This window comes from Diabrotica virgifera, chromosome 8 (genome assembly GCF_917563875.1).
Source record: "Diabrotica virgifera virgifera chromosome 8, PGI_DIABVI_V3a".
Classification (NCBI taxonomy): domain Eukaryota; kingdom Metazoa; phylum Arthropoda; class Insecta; order Coleoptera; family Chrysomelidae; genus Diabrotica; species Diabrotica virgifera.
Window position 1 is genome coordinate 215830096 of NC_065450.1, and position 20073 is coordinate 215850168.

General features: G+C 31.4%; 1 protein-coding gene across 5 annotated transcripts in view; it reads left to right on the top strand.

Moving 5' to 3' along the window:
* LOC114329424 (uncharacterized) overlaps positions 1–20073 on the top strand; it is a 132070-nt gene that overhangs the window by 86671 nt on the left and 25326 nt on the right. For all 5 annotated transcript variants that reach the window (XM_028278518.2, XM_050658823.1, XM_050658821.1 and 2 more), the window contains 2 exons: positions 1071–1288; positions 14209–14429. In XM_028278518.2, coding sequence (XP_028134319.1) covers positions 1071–1288; positions 14209–14429 — 439 coding nt within the window. The remainder of the gene's footprint in view (positions 1–1070; positions 1289–14208; positions 14430–20073) is intronic.

The window sequence follows — 20073 nt, forward strand, 5'->3', positions numbered from 1 at the left end:
CACTTACAATTTTATAAATATGGTAACTCATTATGATATCTCTTTTTTTTTCTACACATAGCTTTAAGTTTCCCTAGAATTATTCTATATTCTTGTTTTTTACAATCTCTATTATCTGTTAGTAATTGTTGTCTGGTTTTCTTCTTTTCCTTTGCTATCGCCCAACGGCGTAACCAGGATGGCCCTAAGGGGGTTTACAACACCTGGAAGGTTTCTAGCGGGTATGGTGTTAAGCGTATAGAGCTCAAAGTACATCCCAATAGGGGGTTATAACCCCCAAACCCCCCCTGGTTACGCCTAGCTATCGCCTGACACTCTTATTATTTGTTAATAATTGTTGTTTAGTCTTCTTCTTTTCCTTTGTTATCTCCTGGAATTTTTCCTCCAACCAATTTTTGTTTATACTTCTCTTGAAGTCTCCCTAAAATAATTCTGCCCTAGAAGTCTCCGCTAGCTTCTTCTAGGGCAGATTTTAGTTGATCCCAGGCTTGCTCTGTTTTTAAATTTTGGTCACATTGTTGAATAATTTTATTTATTCCTTCTTCTTTACTGCTTCCACTACCTTGTGGATAAACTTTAAGGAATTTTTTAATAAATTCATATACATACCTACAATAAACAACAGAAGTGTACTTCATTCTACGTTATAGGTATTCGTTCCTTACTGGTATACCCATTCCTTCGCACTTTCTTTCACATGGTTTCAGGATTCTTTCCAGCAATATTTTGAACAAGGTAGGAGATGTGAAGCAACCCTCTAGTAGTCCCTTTGTAGTTAAATGAACTGCATATTCTATTGCCCGTTTTGATAGCTACTTGGTTATTCTTGTAGAGTACTTTTACTACTTTTATTAATATTCGTGAAACTTGGATGTCTTCCATTGCTTCCCATAGCTTAGTTCTAGGTATCGAGTCCTAGGCCTAGGCCTTCTTACATTTACAAAAGCTAGATTGATGGATCCATTTTTGGCCATTCTTTTTTTCATTAGTTGGTCGACCGTGTAGATGTGATCGAAGCCTGGTTTTCTCCAGGCAGGGAAAAAAGCAATAAAAAAAATTCATCCTTTTAGGAGTAACATATGAAGAAACTACCCAACTGCTACAAGGTTATGTACAAAATGAAGTAGACCTAAATCCAGATGGAACCTGCAGAGAAAACTGCGCCGAATATACTTACACAAAAAGCCATGGATGCTTCCAAAACTTATACTGCAGACAACAGAGGCGTTGTAATGGAAAAATAATCGATTGTAGATACTACGATTCTGATATGTGGATTTGTCCTGCGGTAAGTAATCTCAGTTCATACATATACTATAACTTTGTTTACTACAAGAATACTTGTTTTGCTGTCTCGATCCAGGGCCCGAATATTCGTCCACTAAATCATTCGACCGTTAAGGTTATGGTCTTCAATTAATGACGTAGGTTACGTACAACGTCAAGCCAGATGTTGCGTACAGCCTTTGTCAGTCACCGGCAACTTCACGTAGTCAATACAAAGCATAGGCCATGATTATCAATAAACACCCTAGGTCAGAGAAAGAATAGTAGAATTATTCAGGGAAAGAATAGTAGAATTATTCAAGGAAAGAATAGTAGAAAAAATATGTTGGAACATGAAAGGAAGCCGAAGCCCTAACACAATTTGGAGAAAAATGGCCAACATTATTAGAGAGACGGCTATTGAAATACTTAAGAAAACGTCAGGAGAGCAGTTTGAGGATAAAGAGACTTGGTGGTGGTCAAATGAAGTACAAGGAAAAATAAAAGAGAAGGGAAAATTATATAAAAAGTGGCAAGAAACCAGATCGGACATAGATCTTCAAAACTATATGGTCGCCAAAAAGGAAGCGAAAGTAGCAGTAGCAAAAGCTAAAGCAGAAGCGTATTCAAACCTATACGATCAACTTGAAACCAGGGAAGGCGAAGCAAAGATATAACAGCCAAACAGAGAGCAAAGAAGACAAGAGATTTTAATCAGATTAGATGTATCCGAGATGAAAATAAATTCACGAAAAGGATGTCAAAAAGTGATGGAGAAACTGTTTTGACAGTTTATTAAATGAAGAATTTGACAGACAGCCTGTGGAGTTAACGGAGACAGTAACAGCAATGATTACCAGAATAACAAACGAGGAAGTGGCTCAAGCGCTTCAAAAAATAAAGAAAGGAAAAGCAGTCGGACCAGATGATATTCCTGGGGAAGTATGGAGAGCATCGGGAGAGACAGGAATAAGTTGGCTAGCAGGTCTATTTAATAGAATTGTGGAAGTTGGACAAATGCCAGACGAATGGAGAAGCAGTATATTAGTACCTGTCTACAAAAACAACGGAGACATACAACAATGTACAAACTACAGGGCTATAAAACTACTTAGCCACACCATGAAAATATGGGAGAGAGTAGTTGATAGACGAATACGTGAAGAAACCGAAATATCCGATAATCAATTTGGCTTTATGCAGGGCAGATCAATAACAGATGCAATTTTCATTGTAAGGCAACTGACGGAAAAATACAGGAATAAAGAGACCGACGCTCATATGGTATTCATTGATCTTGAGAAAACGTATGATAGAGTTCCTCGAGAGATTCTGTGGTGGGCACTCAATAAGAAAGGAGTCCCTGGCGAATATGTAAAGATTGTGAGAGATATGTATGAGGGAGTAACGACTAGTGTTAGGACAGGTGTGGGAGAGACTGATAAATTTCAGGTGAAAGTAGGATTGCACCAAGGCTCGGTGCTTAGTCCTTATTTATTCTCATTAGTTTTGGACCAGGTAACAGCGAAACTACAGGGTAACATTCCATGGTGCCTAATGTATGCTGATGTTGTGTTAATAGGAAATAGTGAAAGAGACTTAGAACAAAAACTGGAACAGTGGAGACAAGCTCTGGAGGAAAAAGGTTTAAAACTTAGTAGTACAAAAACAGAGTATTTGGAATGTTCATTTAAAGATGGAGTTACTACAAATAAAATGGTATCTTTGGATGGTGAAATGATTGTGAAAAGCAATAGTTTTAAGTACCTAGGATCGGTATTACAGAGTAATGGAGAAATAGATGGAGATGCATGCAGTAGAATTAGGGCTGGATGGATGAAGTGGAAAGAAGCGAGTGGTGTGTTGTGTGACAGAAAAATTCCAATGAAGCTGAATGGAAAATTCTATAAAACAGCAATAAGACCGGCTATGATGTACGGAACTGAATGTTATGCAGTGAAAAAGAAAGAGGAACAACGAATGCATGGGGCGGAAATTAGAATGCTTAGATGGATGAGTGGAGTGACAAAGAAAGATAAAATTAGAAATGAGTATATTAGGGGAAGTCTAGGTGTGGCACCAATTGATGCCAAAATGAGAGAGCATAGGTTAAGATGGTTTGGTCATGTTCAACGTCGAGACGTTAACCACCCAATACGAAGAATAGCTGAAGTGCAGATTCCTGGAAGGAGTAGGAGAGGAAGACCAAAGAAGACGTGGGGGGAGACGATAAGGCAGGACATGTTGGTAAAGGGGATTAACATTGATATGACCCAAGATAGAATTGTGCGGAGAAATGCAATTAGGGAAGCCGACCCCGCATAGGCATAAGGCATAGAGAATGATGATGATGACCCTAGGTCCCGTCCAGAGTCAGATGTGGTCACCAATAAATACCGTAGGTTGGGTACAGCGTTTGTCGATCGCCGGCAACAACATTCCGATCGTTTTCGTTATCAGTCAAGTGCGATATTTCAACTTCTTGATGAACAACTCGTTTTGTTCTTTTTTACTACTTGTTTTACTCATTTCGCTAGGTTAAAATCTGTACCAGCTGTACGTTGCAATGTTCGAAAATAACTAAAGACGCTGCTTCCAACATTTGAAGTCGCTCATAGCAGATAGACACTGCGTTCGACATCCAGTAGAAACCGTATCAATTATTTATTGTATACAGCATACATACGCAACCTACTGCGTGACAGTGAAGGCAGCGTACGGCGTTTATTGGTGACCATCGCCTGTGAGGCCGTGTACAGCAATTTGATGCTACGTTCGGAATACGATGGCAGACCGCAACTATTATTTATTGTATTAAGCATTCAGACGCGACATACGGCGAGTCTCTACGCAACCTACGGCATTTATTGGAGACCACAGCCTAAGCGAATGCGAGTCAGTCGTCTGGCCCGCTTGGCTATCTGACCGATACGATGATGGATATGCCACGGTTTAATGCACTTGATGACTGGCACTGGCACCTTACCAGTTGGCTTAAGGCATAACCAAACGGATCATGTTCTTATAGTAGACCAGGGCGCATCTGTAAAAATATTAGTACATTTGGACGTTGAGAAGTGACTCAAATTTTTTTGCAGAAATTGCTTGAAAATAACTCAAATAATAATATTTGAGTTATCCTCCCTCTCAAAAAGGTCCGGAACATTGTTTAAATAATCAAAATGTCAAAAAATGAAGGAAAAATTCGATTTTTTTCTTCGTTTTTTGATTATAACTTTAAAAGCATTCATTTCCGAGAAAAGTTGTACTGACATAAAAGTTGTGTAATTAAATTTACTACAATATAGAATTGGTTAAAAATTTAAAAAATAGTCACCCTTGTTGCAAAATAGCCATAATTGCGAAAAAACCATACAAAAACAAGTATTCGCATTTTACGTTTTTCAACCATTTATGCTACACTTAGGACCTTCATACAGAAAAACTTTATGCTACAGTAAAACAATACTGTAAATTTCATTAAGATCGGTTCAATAGATTTTGCAAAATAAATTTTGCAATCCAGCTTTCGCAAAAAAATTCATTTTTTCAAAATGTTATAGGACTGAAAATAAAGTAGATAGCAAGTTGAAATTTTTTTGATTATAGAAGAGTACTGTACCTTTCATTTGCAATTTGCAAAACTAAAATCGATTAACTACCACGGCGTCAGGAATTTTTTTAAATAAACATTAATTTTTGGTGCTACGTGCAGAACAGCGGATAGTTTGCTCTGATTGGGCATTCCAATGACCTTTGATAATGATTGATACATTTTAATTTTTATTACATTTCGATATAAATAAATAAATTTGTTTATTGCAAAATAAAAACACATACTCTATCCTTTGAAATAATACTTTTTTAGCAAAAACTTTTTTTGTTCATATATTTTAACTTAGAGAATAAAAGTTTATTATTTTTAAACATATGCAATGGTTTAAACAATATTTCACAAACAATAATCAAATTAGTTTGATTTTTTTAGAATTAAAATATTAAAATACAACAAAATATAGAGTAAGAAAATAATATATTAGGGGAGTGCAATTAGAACGAAAAGATACAATGTTTCGGAAAAAATCAAACAAGGTTATATTTTTCTAAAACTTTTTTTGTTAGTTTATAAATATGTTAAAGTAAAAAGTTCTACTCACAAATTTCGCCGCTAATTGTTTATTAATTGTTTAAACAATAACAATTGCTTTGTATAAGTAATGTTAAGAATATGGGTGAATTCAACATTTTATTTTGCTAAAAAATGTTTTTATTTTAGTTTTGATTATGCTGAACTCGAATCTGACATTACAATTTGCAAATTCAAAATGGCGGATTCAAAATAGCGGATTTTTTCCTAAAAATCCTTAAAAAGTAGTTGTAAAATCCGAATTTTTTTTATAAAACGTGTTTGTTTACATATATGTGGATATTTTTGAGAGGTTGCTGAACCTGAATCAAATTTTGATAATTTAAATTATAAAATGGCAGATCCAAAATGGCGGATAACTTAAAAAATAGTTGTAAAATCATAATTTCTTCACAAAATGTATTTATTTCTACATATATTTAATTTTGAGAGCTTTGATAAACCTAACTTAGATGTTAACATTATAAACTATAAAATGGCGGATCCAAAATGCGGATTTTCTAAGAACATAAAAAAGAACATTTTTCTAAAACATTTATTGTATTTATTTTTAACAGGTTGTTGAATCTGAATTAAAGATTAAAAATTTAAATTTCAAAATGGCGGATCCAAAATGGCGGATATTTAAATGAAAAACTAAGTAGAATCCAATCAAACAAATATGGAATTTAATTCTTAAAAAAAAGATAAACAAATAATTTTCACAATAATATTAAAAATTAAAATGTATTAGAAAGAATATTTAAAAAAAACAAATTTTCGATTAGGAGGATATAATTACATATTGGAACATAGTTTTTAATTCCAAACAACTTTTCTTTATAAAAATTTTCGATATTGTGAAATATAAAGGTACTTTACTCTTGAGTGAAATTCATATTTTTTTATATACCTCGTACAAAATTAACAAAATTTGATATTTGATGGTTGAATCTTGTTATATACGATGCAGAGTACTTTATAAAGAATAACTTTTTTTCGTAAAACTGATATTAAAAAAGTTATCAATAGGTTCCAAGTTACGCAGACATACTGTATAAGAGCTAAAAAAATTTTTTTTTGTTGAACATTTATTATTGTTGAAGCTTATTATTAAATGTATTTTAGGTAAGTTTTACAGAAAAAAGTTTTGATCACTCTGTATATACATTTTTTCAGCTGATAATTTTCAGTTTTTGTATTACATTTTTGTTATCTTTCTTAGTTTTCTCAAAAAGAAATTGTTTATTTTATTTTTAAACTGAAATAATTCAGTGATTTTTAAAGATTACATCCCAAGCTTTAAAAAAATAGCAAAAAAATGTTATTAGATTTATTCAAACTTGAGTAATACCGTCTTAAAGTGGTGGGAATTCTGTAAAACTACGAAGTTTTCAAAAATTACATTTTATGAGACATCGTATTATTTGAATTAAATTTTTGAGATTTTTTTTGAATAAAACATCGTTTAGTAAGATGATTGAGAGGTAAGTTGTGCAAATTTGAGAGTTTTATAAGTAAAATTGTATTAGTTACACATTTTTAAATCATTTTTAAACAAAATTCATGTAAGGCTCACTTTCCGCCCACACCGTACTTATGTCCATAGATTTTATTTCTTTATATTACAACCATAAGATAGCTTATTTCATCTTCTTTCATGTCCAATTTGTAAAATTTGTTTTGATCCATTAGTTAAAGAATTACATTAAAAAAACTCAACCGTGCAATTCTTCCAACGCTAGTTTACAGTGCGCCAATGTATGTGAGAAGGGTGACTTTAGCGTTATAAATAAAAAATTACAGAAGCTAGATATTTAATTTTAGAAAAATCTTTATATAAGGTTTTTTTTGTAAAATTTTCTGAATTTTTCAATGGTCAAGTCAGTTTTTTTCTAAAAATTATATTTTTATAGTTATTTAAAAAAACATCTAACTTCGCTGTTCATTTGTTTAATAAAAAATGAAGCACCCACTTCTCGAGTAGAACTTTTTGATATGTTGTTTATTAAACATTTCTTAATGAAATTACAAAAAGTTTTATCTTGTTTGATTTTTTCCGAAGTGAAAATCTAAATGCACTCCCCTATATTAGATAAAAATTGAAAGAAATTTTGGTGGAAATCAACTTGGCTGAATCGAACAACGCTGTCCTGCGCGTAGCACCAAAAATTAATATTTATTTAAAAAAATTCCTGACGCCGCGGTAGTTAACCGATTTTAATTTTCCAAATTGCACATGAAAGGTAGAGTAGTCTTCTATATGTAAAAAAAAATTCAACTTGCTATCTGCTTTGTGTTCAGTCCTGCAACATTTTGAAAAAATGATTTTTTTTTGCGAAAGCTGCATCGCAAAATTTATTTTGCAAAATCTATAGAACCGATGTTAATGAAATTTACAGTATGGTTTTACTATATCATAGCGTTTTCTGGGTAAAATATGAACGTTTTAAGTGTAGTATAAATGGTTGAAATACGTAAAATGCAAATACTTGTTTTTTATGTTTTTTTTCGCAATTATTGTTAATTTGGAATAAGGGTGACAATTTTCAAAATTTTTAACCAATCCTATATTATAGGAAATTTAATTGTGCAACTGTTATGTCAGTGCAAATTATCTCGGAAGTGAATACTTTTAAAGTTTCTATCAAAAAACGAAGAGAAAATCGATTTTTCCTTCATTTTTTGACATTTTGAATATTTAAACAATGTTCCGGACCTTTTTGAGTGGGAGGATAACTCAATTATTATTATATGAGTTAATTCCAAGCAATTTCTGCAAAAAAATATGAGTCACCTCTCAACGTCCATCTCAAAACAGATGCGCCCTGGACTATAGATGTTTAATACTTCTCTATTCTCTAAGCCCCAAGCTAATGGATACTCAAACCATCAGAACAATCATTGAAAAAACCAAATGTATCATTACATACATGGCATTTAATGACTTCCACAAGGCTTTCGCTTGTTTGAAACCTGGTCCTTTTTGTCAGTCCTGAGGATGTTCGAATAGACTCAGAATATCCTACACTCATTAAAACATTTTATGCTACTATACTTTTTTTCAGATATAATTTGAAATTAACAATCCAAATACATTCATGTGATAGTTTCTTGGAATAAAATTATTAGTCTTTTATTCACCAAGATAATTAAAATGTAAAACTACATAAATATCTGTCATTATTAAACTATTTCTCACAAGGTGAATCATACATACAATTATTTCATGGGATTCGTATTTATTTGTTAATACATATCTATGTGTGTATTCACAGCTCACGCAAATATTTTAAATGTCCCAAGGCAATCGTAGATATTTTCTTTGTATTGTTTTAAATAATAACGACATTACAAAATAAAACTGCATGACGGTTATTGAAACCATCTGCATGAAACAGACATGTCAAACACTCAGTTATGAATAGAGACTGGAAAATATGTAACAGAAAACAGAGGCTATGTGTTTGCAGTTATAGCCTTTATGATTCCAAAACAAGCAAATCTTTGCACCTTAATTAGTTTGAGGATTTTTGCTCTATCTTTGACCACCAAGTCACGATATAATTGTTGGTTTTACCACCATGTTATAAATCCGATATATAGTTGTTCCATTTTAACTTCGCCCATGCGTCATGATTCATTTTCAAACAAATTAAATCAAAACATAAAGTGAAACGTACGTCGATGTGTATAGTATACCGGGTGTCCACTTATATTTTCCCCTATTTTAACTGCCCATAACTTCTAAACGGCTCAAGATAGAAATATGCGGTTTTCTCTGAAATGTTTTATTTTAGTAAAAGTTTTGTTTCAATGGATTGAATTTTTATATATCGCTTTAAAAAAATGGCGGATTTTTGAAAGAAAAACGTGTTTTTAATGAAACACCCAGTATATTTTTTTTTGTAAATTGAAAGAACGGTCATTCACCTATCCAGCGATATAAAGTTTTTTAAAATCGGGTGTCAAATGACTGAGTAGTTAATTTTTAAAATGAGAGATGCAATGTGGAAATCACATATAGTATGATAAAATTGATCTAAATAATGGCATAACCCAGACATCCAAAGTGAAAGTTATCCTCCAACACCAAATTGTTCTATATAGTCCACATAATGTTCAGAAAAAAGTCACATCATTTTGAGCGTCGGGTTTGGGGGAGAGAGGAGGGAGAAATCGGTAAATTCGTAGTTTTTTAGGTTTTTCGTCAATATTTCTAAAACTATGCGGTTTAGCGTGAACAAACTTCCATACAAAAATGTTCTACATTAAATTTTAAATTAAAAAAGACCTATGCATAATTCTTCTAAAATGAAAGGTTCCAAAGTTACGGAGGTAGTATAGTACAATTGGTCCAAAAAAAGGCCTAACCCAGACATCCAAAAAAAGTTTTCCTCCAACACCAAATTGTTCTATATGCTCCACATATTATTCAGTAAAAAGTTACACCATTTTGAGCGTTCGGTTTGGGGGGGAAATGGGGGAGAAGTCGGTAAATTAGTAGTTTTTTTACGTTTAATGTACAATATTTCTAAAACTATGCTTTAGCGTAAACAATGTTCTATAAAAAAATGTTCTACATAAAATTTAAAACAAAAAAGATCCTGTACATAATTGTTATAAAATCAACGGTTCCAGAGTTACGGAGGGTGAAAAGTGGAGGTTTTCGATACTTTTTATATTTTTTGGACAATTGATGATGATTTTGGATGGTGACATTGACGTTTCTTCAAGGGCTTATCATTAACATACCATTGGGCATTTACAAAACATAATCCTACTAAAGAAAATTTCTTTCATCACTAATAATATTATAAATTGCCCAAAACATATAAAAAGTATCGAAAATCTCCACTTTTCACCCTCGGTAACTCTGAAACCGTTGATTTTATAACAATTATGTATAGAACCTTTTTTGTTTTAAATTATATGTAGTACATTTTTGTATAGAACATTGTTTACGCTAAAGCATACTTTTAGAAATATTGACGAAAAACTTAAAAAAAACTGCTAATTTACCGACTTCTACCCATGTCTCCCCCAAACCCGACGCTCAAAATAGTGTGACTTTTTTCTGAACATTATGCGGACCATATAGAACAATTTGGCGTTAGAGGATAACTTTCACTTTGGATGTCTGGGCTAGGCCTTTTTTTGGTCAAGTTATATTATACTACCTCCTTAACTTTGGAACCGTTCATTTTAGAAGGATTATGAATAGGACCTTTTTTATTACAAATTTAATGTAGAATATTTTTGTATAGAAGTTTGTTCATGCTAAACCGCATAGTTTTAGAAATATTGACGAAAAACGTAAAAACTTACGAATTTACCGATTTCTCCCCCCTCTCCTTCCCAAACCCGACGCTCAAAATAGTGTGACTTTTTTCTGAACATTATGTGGACCATATAGAACAATTTGGTGTTGGAGGATAACTTTCACTTTGGATGTCTGGGTTTGGGTCTAGTTATACCATACTAATAACAGAATATTAATAAATTGCTTAGTTATTTTATGTTATTTAGTTATGCAATTTCCACGTTGCATCTCTCATTTTAAAAATTAATTACGCAGTCATTTTACAACCGATTCTAAAAAACTTTATATCGCTGGATAGGAGAATGATCATTCTTTTAATTTACAAAAAAATATACTGCGTGTTCCATTAAAAAAAAGTCAACAACGTTTTTTTCAAAAATCAGCCATTTTTTTCGTAATTGAAAGCAATATAAAAAATTCAATCCATTCAAACAAAACTTTTAGGTACTAAAATAAAACATTTCAGCGAAAACCGCATATTTCTATCTTGAGCCGTTTAGAAGTTATAGGCAGTTAAAATGGGTCAAAATATAAGTGGACACCCGGTATAGTATACAGTATACACAATGTAAATAGGGTGAGGCAGATAAAGGGCCTATTAGAAATATCTCGAGAACTAAAGGCAACTGAATTATGAAAATTGGAATAAGGGGGTTTTGAAGCCTGATATATTTAATGAAAATATTTTCATCGATTTGGTACTTCCGGTTATACCGGAAGTTGCTTATAACTTCGTTTTTTTAAATGGGACACCCTGTATATTTTTACATTTTTGGATTCTCCTCGATTTCTTCTTTCTTAAAATAAAAGGTTTTACAACATTATACAGGGTAGGTTAAAAGATAATTACGTTTTCTTATTAATTTCGTAGCAATATTCCCACTCTGTAGGATTGTAGTAGTTTGACATTATAAACTCTATTTATGTTCAAAGGATTTTTAATATAGTCTACTTTTGTTAACAATTATTAGTGTAGCTAAATTTTTAATTTTAGTATACAGGGTGGGTCGAAACTCGGAATGAGTATTTTCTGAGTTTTCTTAAATGGAACACCCTATATTTTAGTATTGTAATGAAATGATATTCCATGGTACTTTTTTACTTCTAAAGCATTCCCTATACCTAACTGCTTTAATTTGTGCTTAATTGTTAATCGCACCAACAATCTTAACTTCGATGGTATTTTGATAGTTCAACCATTATTGACAATTTTAAGTATAAGTCTAGATTAATATGTATTTATTTCCAAAAAATTATTTGTTATTGAATATTTTCACGGCCAACCTAATACAATGTCACCTATTTTGTGTTGCAATTAATGTTTGACTTGAGTCACCAATAACTCACGAATTAAAGCAGATAGGTATAGGGAATGCTTAATAAATTAAAAAGTACCATAAAATAACATTTCATTACAATACTAAAATACAGGGTGTTCCATTTAAGAAAACTCAGAAAATACCCATTCCGAGTTTCGGCCAACCCTGTATACTAAAATGAAAAATTTAACTACACTAGTAATTGTTAACAAAAGTAGACTATATTAAAAATCCTTTGAACATAAATAGAGTTTATTATGTCAAACTACTACAATCCTACAGGGTGGGAATATTGCTACGAAATTAATAAGAAAACGTAATTATCTTTTAACCTACCCTGTATAATGTTGTAAAACCTTATATTTTTAGAAAAAAGAAATCGAGGAGAATCCAAAAATGTAAAAATATATAGGGTGTCCTATTTAAAAATACGAAGTTACAATCAACTTCCGGTATAACCGGAAGTAGCAAAGAGACCAAAATATTTTTATTAAATGGTTTATACCTCAAAACCCTTGTATACCAATTTTCATTATTCTGTTAGCTTTAGTTCTCGAGATATTTCTAATAGGCCCTTTATCTGCCTCACCCTGTATACACATCGACGTACGTTTCACTTTATGTTTTGACTTAATTTGTTTGAAAATGAATCGTGACGCATGGGCAAAGATAAAATGGAACAACTATAACACGTCTCGTTTTAAATAGATGAACAAATACTATTAGAACTCTTGTTTAGAAATTGAAATCAGGAGAGGAGTTCAACAGGGATGTATTATGTCTCCATTACTATTCAATGTTTACAGTGAATCAATTTTTGAAGAACCATTACTATCTAAAAGTGAAGAAAAAATTATTAACGGAAAAACTATTAACAACATAAGATATGCAGATGACACCGTGATTGTTTGATCCTTATCTTGTGCTAATATGTCGCATAGTTTCAGGATGTTTCCAGGTTATACGAAAGTTCCAAGTAAATATTTTATGATTATTGTTCTTCTGAGCCTTCTGTTAGGGTTGCCACACATCAATGCGTTATGAATTTAATGGTAATACGTATCTATATTGCAGGGGCGTGCGGTGAAATTTGAAACAGTGGAAGCAATTTATAAAAAAATTGTAAAAACACCTATTTATAATGTAATTCAATTCTTCTACCTGAACGAAAGTCTCGGTCATCAAAATTCTTAAACCTATTTTCCATTCGTTGGCATATTTGATCTAAAATCTGATAGTATAGTTTTCGGTAGCACTCTCATCTCTCTCTTTTTGTTAATAACATCTTTAAATTCGCTAATTTTTTTACACAGAAATCAATCTCGTTTATCTTGCATTGCAATACATTAAATAAATTATCTGAGAATGTAAATATTTCTGAAAAAAGCAAAGTTAAAAAAACTCCAAAAATCCTCTCGAGCTATTTATGGTTTCTGTATCCCACTTTTCAAATTTTCTCCATTCTCCAAAACCCTAATACATATATATTTATAAGATATTTAAATAAATATTTATTATTCATAATATAAATAATTCTATATATTATATTTATTTATATAAATAATTAAATAAAATCAATCTTCATAATTCCACAAAATCAGTCAACGAAGCCCGTCATTGTCAAATGCTGGTAAATTCCATTTAAATTCAGGAAAACAGATCCTTGTATGCAGTTGACAAAATTGCTTATCTTATAAGCGATAGATATGCCCGAAATTTGAACTCGCCACTCTGCGTGTAACCCCGGTGATTTTTACATAGGCTGAGGAGAAGCAAATTTGAAATCAGATTATCTGCCGACATGACTCCGAATACCAACGTAGAAATACGATCATGGCATATGGATCCGCTGGGGTATTCTTTGCGCGTACGGACCGAAAGCAAGAATATGCAGCATGCAGCGCTGCTTACGAATATTTCATTGCTTTGTTATTTACTGTATGACAAAAATAGAGTAAAATACGTTTGTCTTTTCTTATTACTTACTGCTTGTATTACATAATTAAATATTCTTGTATGCAACTTAAAATCCTGCTTATGTGTTTGTTCAATTTTTTTTTAAATAATCTCAGTTACTCAGTTGGTACGATTACCTACGGAAACCAAGGAAAGCAATGCTTCCCTTGCTTCCATGGACCGCACGCCCCTGCTATATTGTTTTATTTTTAATTTAGGATCCTTTGAGCGGTAGACGCTACGAATACATCGAATACGAGAATGGAAAAGTCTTGGGAAGAAAGCAAGGATGCAGTAGAGGCACTACGAAAGTTGACAGCTGGTGGAGATGGCTGTTCTGGCATTGCTCGTACTGCTTCTGCCTCTGTGACGAACAAGGAAGCGCCTCTGACAGATACGTTAACATGAGACCAACAATTGCAAACATTTCTGACAATATGTAAGTTAATATGAATTTTTTTCCGTATATTGTTGAAAATTATAACATTTTTTTCCTCCGAAACCCCGGCTTTTCCCATATTAGTTCTTCGCTTTCATCCTCCACAGCACTTTATGCTCCCAGTCACCTTCTCTGAGATCTACATCTATCATAATCATAACATTTCCTATGTTCGTTTTTCATCCCAAAGCTGGTCTTCCTCTCCTTTCTTCTTTCCGGCGAGTCCCAGTCCAATATTCTTTTCGGCTACCTTTGCTCTGACAATCTTTGTACCTACATAGTCCAGAGAAATAAGATTTTTCTCGTGACACATCCCCCTCCAGGCCAAAACCAAATTTCTTGAGTAATCTTTTTCTCATGAGCATATTTCAGTGTGTCACAGTTTTTCGATTTCTTTCTAACGCATTAAATTGTATGTGACAGAAAAAAGGCACGTCTGTGACTAGAGACATTTATAATATTTATTCTAGTTGTCGATAAATGGCGCTATAATCGAAAAATAAAATTATTTACGAATTATATAATATATCTACGAATATAATCTGTACAATTTATAAGACTATACAAATCAAAGAAAATACCATTTTATAAATGCAATAAACACAATTGATTTGTTTTTATGCCAAATTGCAAATAAAATTTGACAACTGTCAGATTTAACTAAAATGTCATGTTAGAATAAATGTTATAAATGTGTATTATCACGGACTTACCTTTTTTTCTATCATTTGTGACGCACTGAAAAATGCTCATGAAAAGGACTTTAGTATGGACATCTATATTAATAATCTATATGTTTCCTACAGCCAATTTTGATGATATACATAGTTATAAACAAATGAAGATCAAAAAACGGTAAATTTTCGCTTTTTTCGTCTATTACCAAAAAGTTAAGCATTTTAAACAAATTTGAGAGCAAGAAACTCATAAATCGTATAGGAAACTTCAATATGGCGTTCGCTAAATATGTCTATGATTATTGGTTGCTTAGAAAATTGAAAAATAAATAATAAATTTTGAGTTTTTATAATAATATTCATCACTTATGTAAAAATCAACTTAGAACCTTCTTATTACACAGAATGCTGAGAATTTTGTTGCTTAAATCATACCCTAAATTTCATATTTTTTGCAACACTATAAGTCAGAAAATTATGAGGTTACAGTAATACTTCGGACAGTTTATAAAAGAAGAACATTTATACTATTAATTTAATTAAAAAAAAAATGACAAAAAGTAATTTTAAATTATTTTGCAAAAACATGTCGATTTTTTGCTTACGTATAAACAATTAGAAATTATTTTTTCATATTTAGAAAGACTGAATTTTTATACATATTTAAAAAGAAAAACAATTGTCCTAGGACAATTAGGGACGAAGTTAGCCCCCCCTTTTTTTTAATTCACATGTTCTTGCAAAATAATTTTGTAATATTTAGAATCATTTTTTGTCATTTTTTTAACTAAATTATTAGTGTAAATCTTCTTCTTTCATAAACTATTCAAAGTATTACTGTATTAACTTCATTACTTTCTGACTATAGTGTTGCAAAAAAAATTAATTTGGGATAAACAAATTAAATAACTTTTAAACTATTTGACCAATTGCTTTGAGGTACATTCCATGTCAAATCACTCAGGTAAAAAATTTTGGATCTCCAATTTGTCTGAAAATTGGTATATAGCTTCTGCGGGACGTAAAAGTAAGATATTTAAAGTCAAAAAATCTTCTTCTTCTTTTTTTCTTAAAATGTTATTTTATGCGATTTTACAGTGATTTGGTGTTTATTTAAACAAATTTGCATTTTCTGTCGTAAAGTATCAATGAAAAACATAATATTTTAATGTGTGTGTTTATGTTTTATTGGCACTGGTTTAAGCAACCAACTGGCCAGTCAATGTGTTTTGAATTCTCTCTTTTACAAAATATATGCTTAGTATCTAAATTTAAAACTATTAGTACTACTGTTTTTTTTTACTGTTTTTTTTTATTATTTTTTTTATTATATTTTTTAACATTTTTTTTATTACATTTTTTATTTTTTTTTAGTTTTTTTTTTTTTTTTTTTTTTTTTTTTTTTTTTGTATATTTTTTTATCGCGCTAAGACCTAAACCCGATTCAACCTCGCGGAGGTTTAGATCTTAGTAACTTTTTATTTTATTTAATTTTTTTTTTTTTTTTAATTTTTTTTTATTTTTTTAATATTTATTTTTTATAATATTTTAATAGAAAGAACTCAAAAATGTCATTATATGGCATTATAACAAGTTATTTTGAATCAAAACAAGTTTTTGATCAAATTTTATAGTGTAAAAAACGTTAAAATACCGTTTTTTACATTTTCCTCCATTCCCAAAATACATTATCATCGATTTGGCTGAAAATTTGCCCACAGATAGCCAAAAGATAGGACTTTAAGTGGTTAGAAAAATTTAAATTATATTTCAATACCAAAAAAGTTACATGCAGTAATATCAGACTCAAAAGTATATATTAGTCCAGTCGGGATAGCATTTGACCTTGAATGCCGAGCTGCCCAAAATTTTATTTTTCTGATCTTTAGGGGAGTCAATAGTAGCATAAATTTAAAATCACGAATGAATTCCTCCGTTACGTTAGCCGCCATCTTGATTTTAAAGGAGAACCTTTTTTGCTCAATATCTCCGCCATTTTTAACTTTTCGACAAAAATGGTAGGAACTGAAATTGTTCCAAATAAATCGTATTTACAATTATTACAATTTTTTTTTAACAATTTTTGTCGTGAGGTCGATATTTTCAAGTTAATTGTACTTACAGTAGACGCCTATATTTTTGACTATAATATTGCATGTAACTTTTTTGGTATTGTAATATAATTCAAATCCTTCTCACCACTTAAAGTCCTATATTTTGTCTATCTGTGGGCAAATTTTCAGCCAAATCGATTATGATGTATTTTGCGAATGGAGAAAAATGTAAAAAACGGTATTTTAACGTTTTCTACACTATAAAATTTAATCAAAAGCTTGTTTTGAATCAAAGTAACTTGTTATAATGCCATATAATGACATTTTTGAGCCGCTTCTATTAAAATATTATGTTTTCCATTGATACTTTACGATAGAAAATGCAAATTTGTATAAATAAACACCAAATCACTGTAAAATCGCATAAAATAACATTTTGAGAAAAAAAGAAGAAGATTTTTTTACCTTAAATATCTTATTTTTACGTCCCGCAGAAGCTATATACCAATTTTCAGACAAATCGTAGGTCCAAAATTTTTTTTGCTCCAAAACTGAGTGATTTGAAATGGAATGACCCTTGAAATTTAGGGTATGATTTAAGCACTAGAAGTCTCAGCATTCCGTGTAATAAAAAGGTTCTAAGTTGATCTTTTACATAAGTTATGAATATTTATAAAAACTCAAAATTGATGAATATTTTGCAATTTTCTAAGCAACCAATCAGGATAGACATATTCAGCGAACGCCATATTGAAGTTTTTTATACGATTTATGAGTTTCTTACTCTCAAATTTGTTTAAAATGCTTAACTTTTTGATAATAGAAGAAAAAAGCGAAAACTTACCGTTTTTTTGATCTTCATTTGTTTATAAATATGTATATCATCAAAATCGGCTGCAGGAAACATATAGGTTATTATTATAGATATCCATACTACGCAAAAAATTTCGATTCGGCCTGGAGGGGGTTATGTCACCAACAGCACATTTTTTTCCTTATTTCTCTGAACTATACATGCCTGTACCACAGCAGAGCTATATATTCTAACTTCTTTGTAATTGAGCATTCTACTTCCATTCTGTTCCATATTTAGGTACTCTATTCTTATTCTATCCTCTCTGGTGATTTGTGGACATCTCATAAAATCCAATTCAATTGTTCTTATTTTATTTCGTATTGTAGTTGTCATTGGCCATACTTCCGCTCCATATAGGGTAATATTCAGCACTATGTATGCTCTGAAATATCTTTTTTTTTCTTTAGTTAGAGGGTTGTTCCATATCACTCCATGGATCCACCACTCGTGGCTTGTTTTCCCCGTGCTATTTTCATTTCTATTTTTCCTACGACTTCCATTTCGTTGTATCATTGACCCTAAATACTTGAATCTTACAGCTCTTAATAGTCTCTTCTAAACACAAGTTCAAATCTGCAACCTCGGATCCAATATACAGGATGTAACAAAAATACAGGTCATAAATTAAATCATATATTCTGGGACCAAAAATAGTTCGATTGAACCTAACTTACCTTAGTACAAATATGCACACAAAAAAGTTACATCCCTTTGAAATTACAAAATGAAAATCAATTGTTTCCGATATATCGAAAACTATTTGAGATTTTTTAAGGAAAATGGACATGTGCCATTCTTATGGCAGGAACATCCTAAAAAGAAATTATAGTGAAATTTGTGCAGCCCATAAAAATGTTATGGGGGTTTTGTTCCCTTAAACCCCCCCAAACTTTTATGTACGTTCTAATTAAATTATTATTGTGGTACCATTTCTTAAACACAATGTTTTTAAAACTTTTTTACCTCTTGGTATTTTTTCGATAAGCCAGTTTTTATCAAGATGCGGCTTCTTTTTCAATATATTTACGTAAAAATTTTATGGGGGTTTTGTTCCTTTAAACCCCCCAAATGTTTGTGTACGTTCCAATTAAACTATTATTGTGGTACCATTAGTTAAACACAGTGTTTTTAAAACTTTTTTGCCTCTTAGTATTTTTCAGATAAGGCACCTTTTATCGAGATGTGGCTTCTTTTTTAATATGGTTCAAAATATACCTCAAACTGTAATTTATAAATAAATTTTCATATTACATATCTCTATAATCGTACTACCAGTACACAAATATGTGGTGGCAAAGTACTAAGAGGCAAAAAAGTTTTAAAAACATTGTGTTTAACTAATTGTGCCACAGTGATAATTTAATTGGAACGTACACAAAAGTTTGGGGGGGGGGGGGTTTAAGGGAACAAAACCCCCATTAAATTTTTATGGGCTGCACAAATTTCACTATAATTTCTTTTTAGGATGTTCCTATCATAAGAATGTCACATATCCGTTTTCAATAAGAGACCTCAAACAGTTTTCGATATATTAAAAAAATCGATTTTTATTTTGTAACTTCAAAGGGCTGTAACTTTTTTTAGGTGCATATTTGTACTAAGGTAAGTTAGGTTCAATCGAACTATTTTTGGTCCCAGAATATGTGATTTAATTTATGACCTGTATTTTTGTTACACCCTGTATAAGTATTCGGTCTTACACATATTTTTCTTGAGTCCCTATATGACAAAAATGACTTGGTCATCAGCAAAAAGTACAACTATACCATCATTTTCTACATACAGTTCTATACCATCTTCTCAAAGCCTGATCTGTGTATATGTTAAAAAGTGTAGATGGTAGACCACATCCCTTTTTGAGACCTTCTGCTGCGATGATTATTGTTTTTGTTATTTCATTGCCTTACTTTATTTGGACCTGTGTTTCTTTATACAGTCTTTGTGTTATATTCACCCAATTCTCTCTACCGTGCATCCTTCTCATTACGCTTTCCACAGTTGTTTCCTGGATCGCTATCGTATGCTTTCTCCCAACCGATTCTTTTCAACAAGAATAA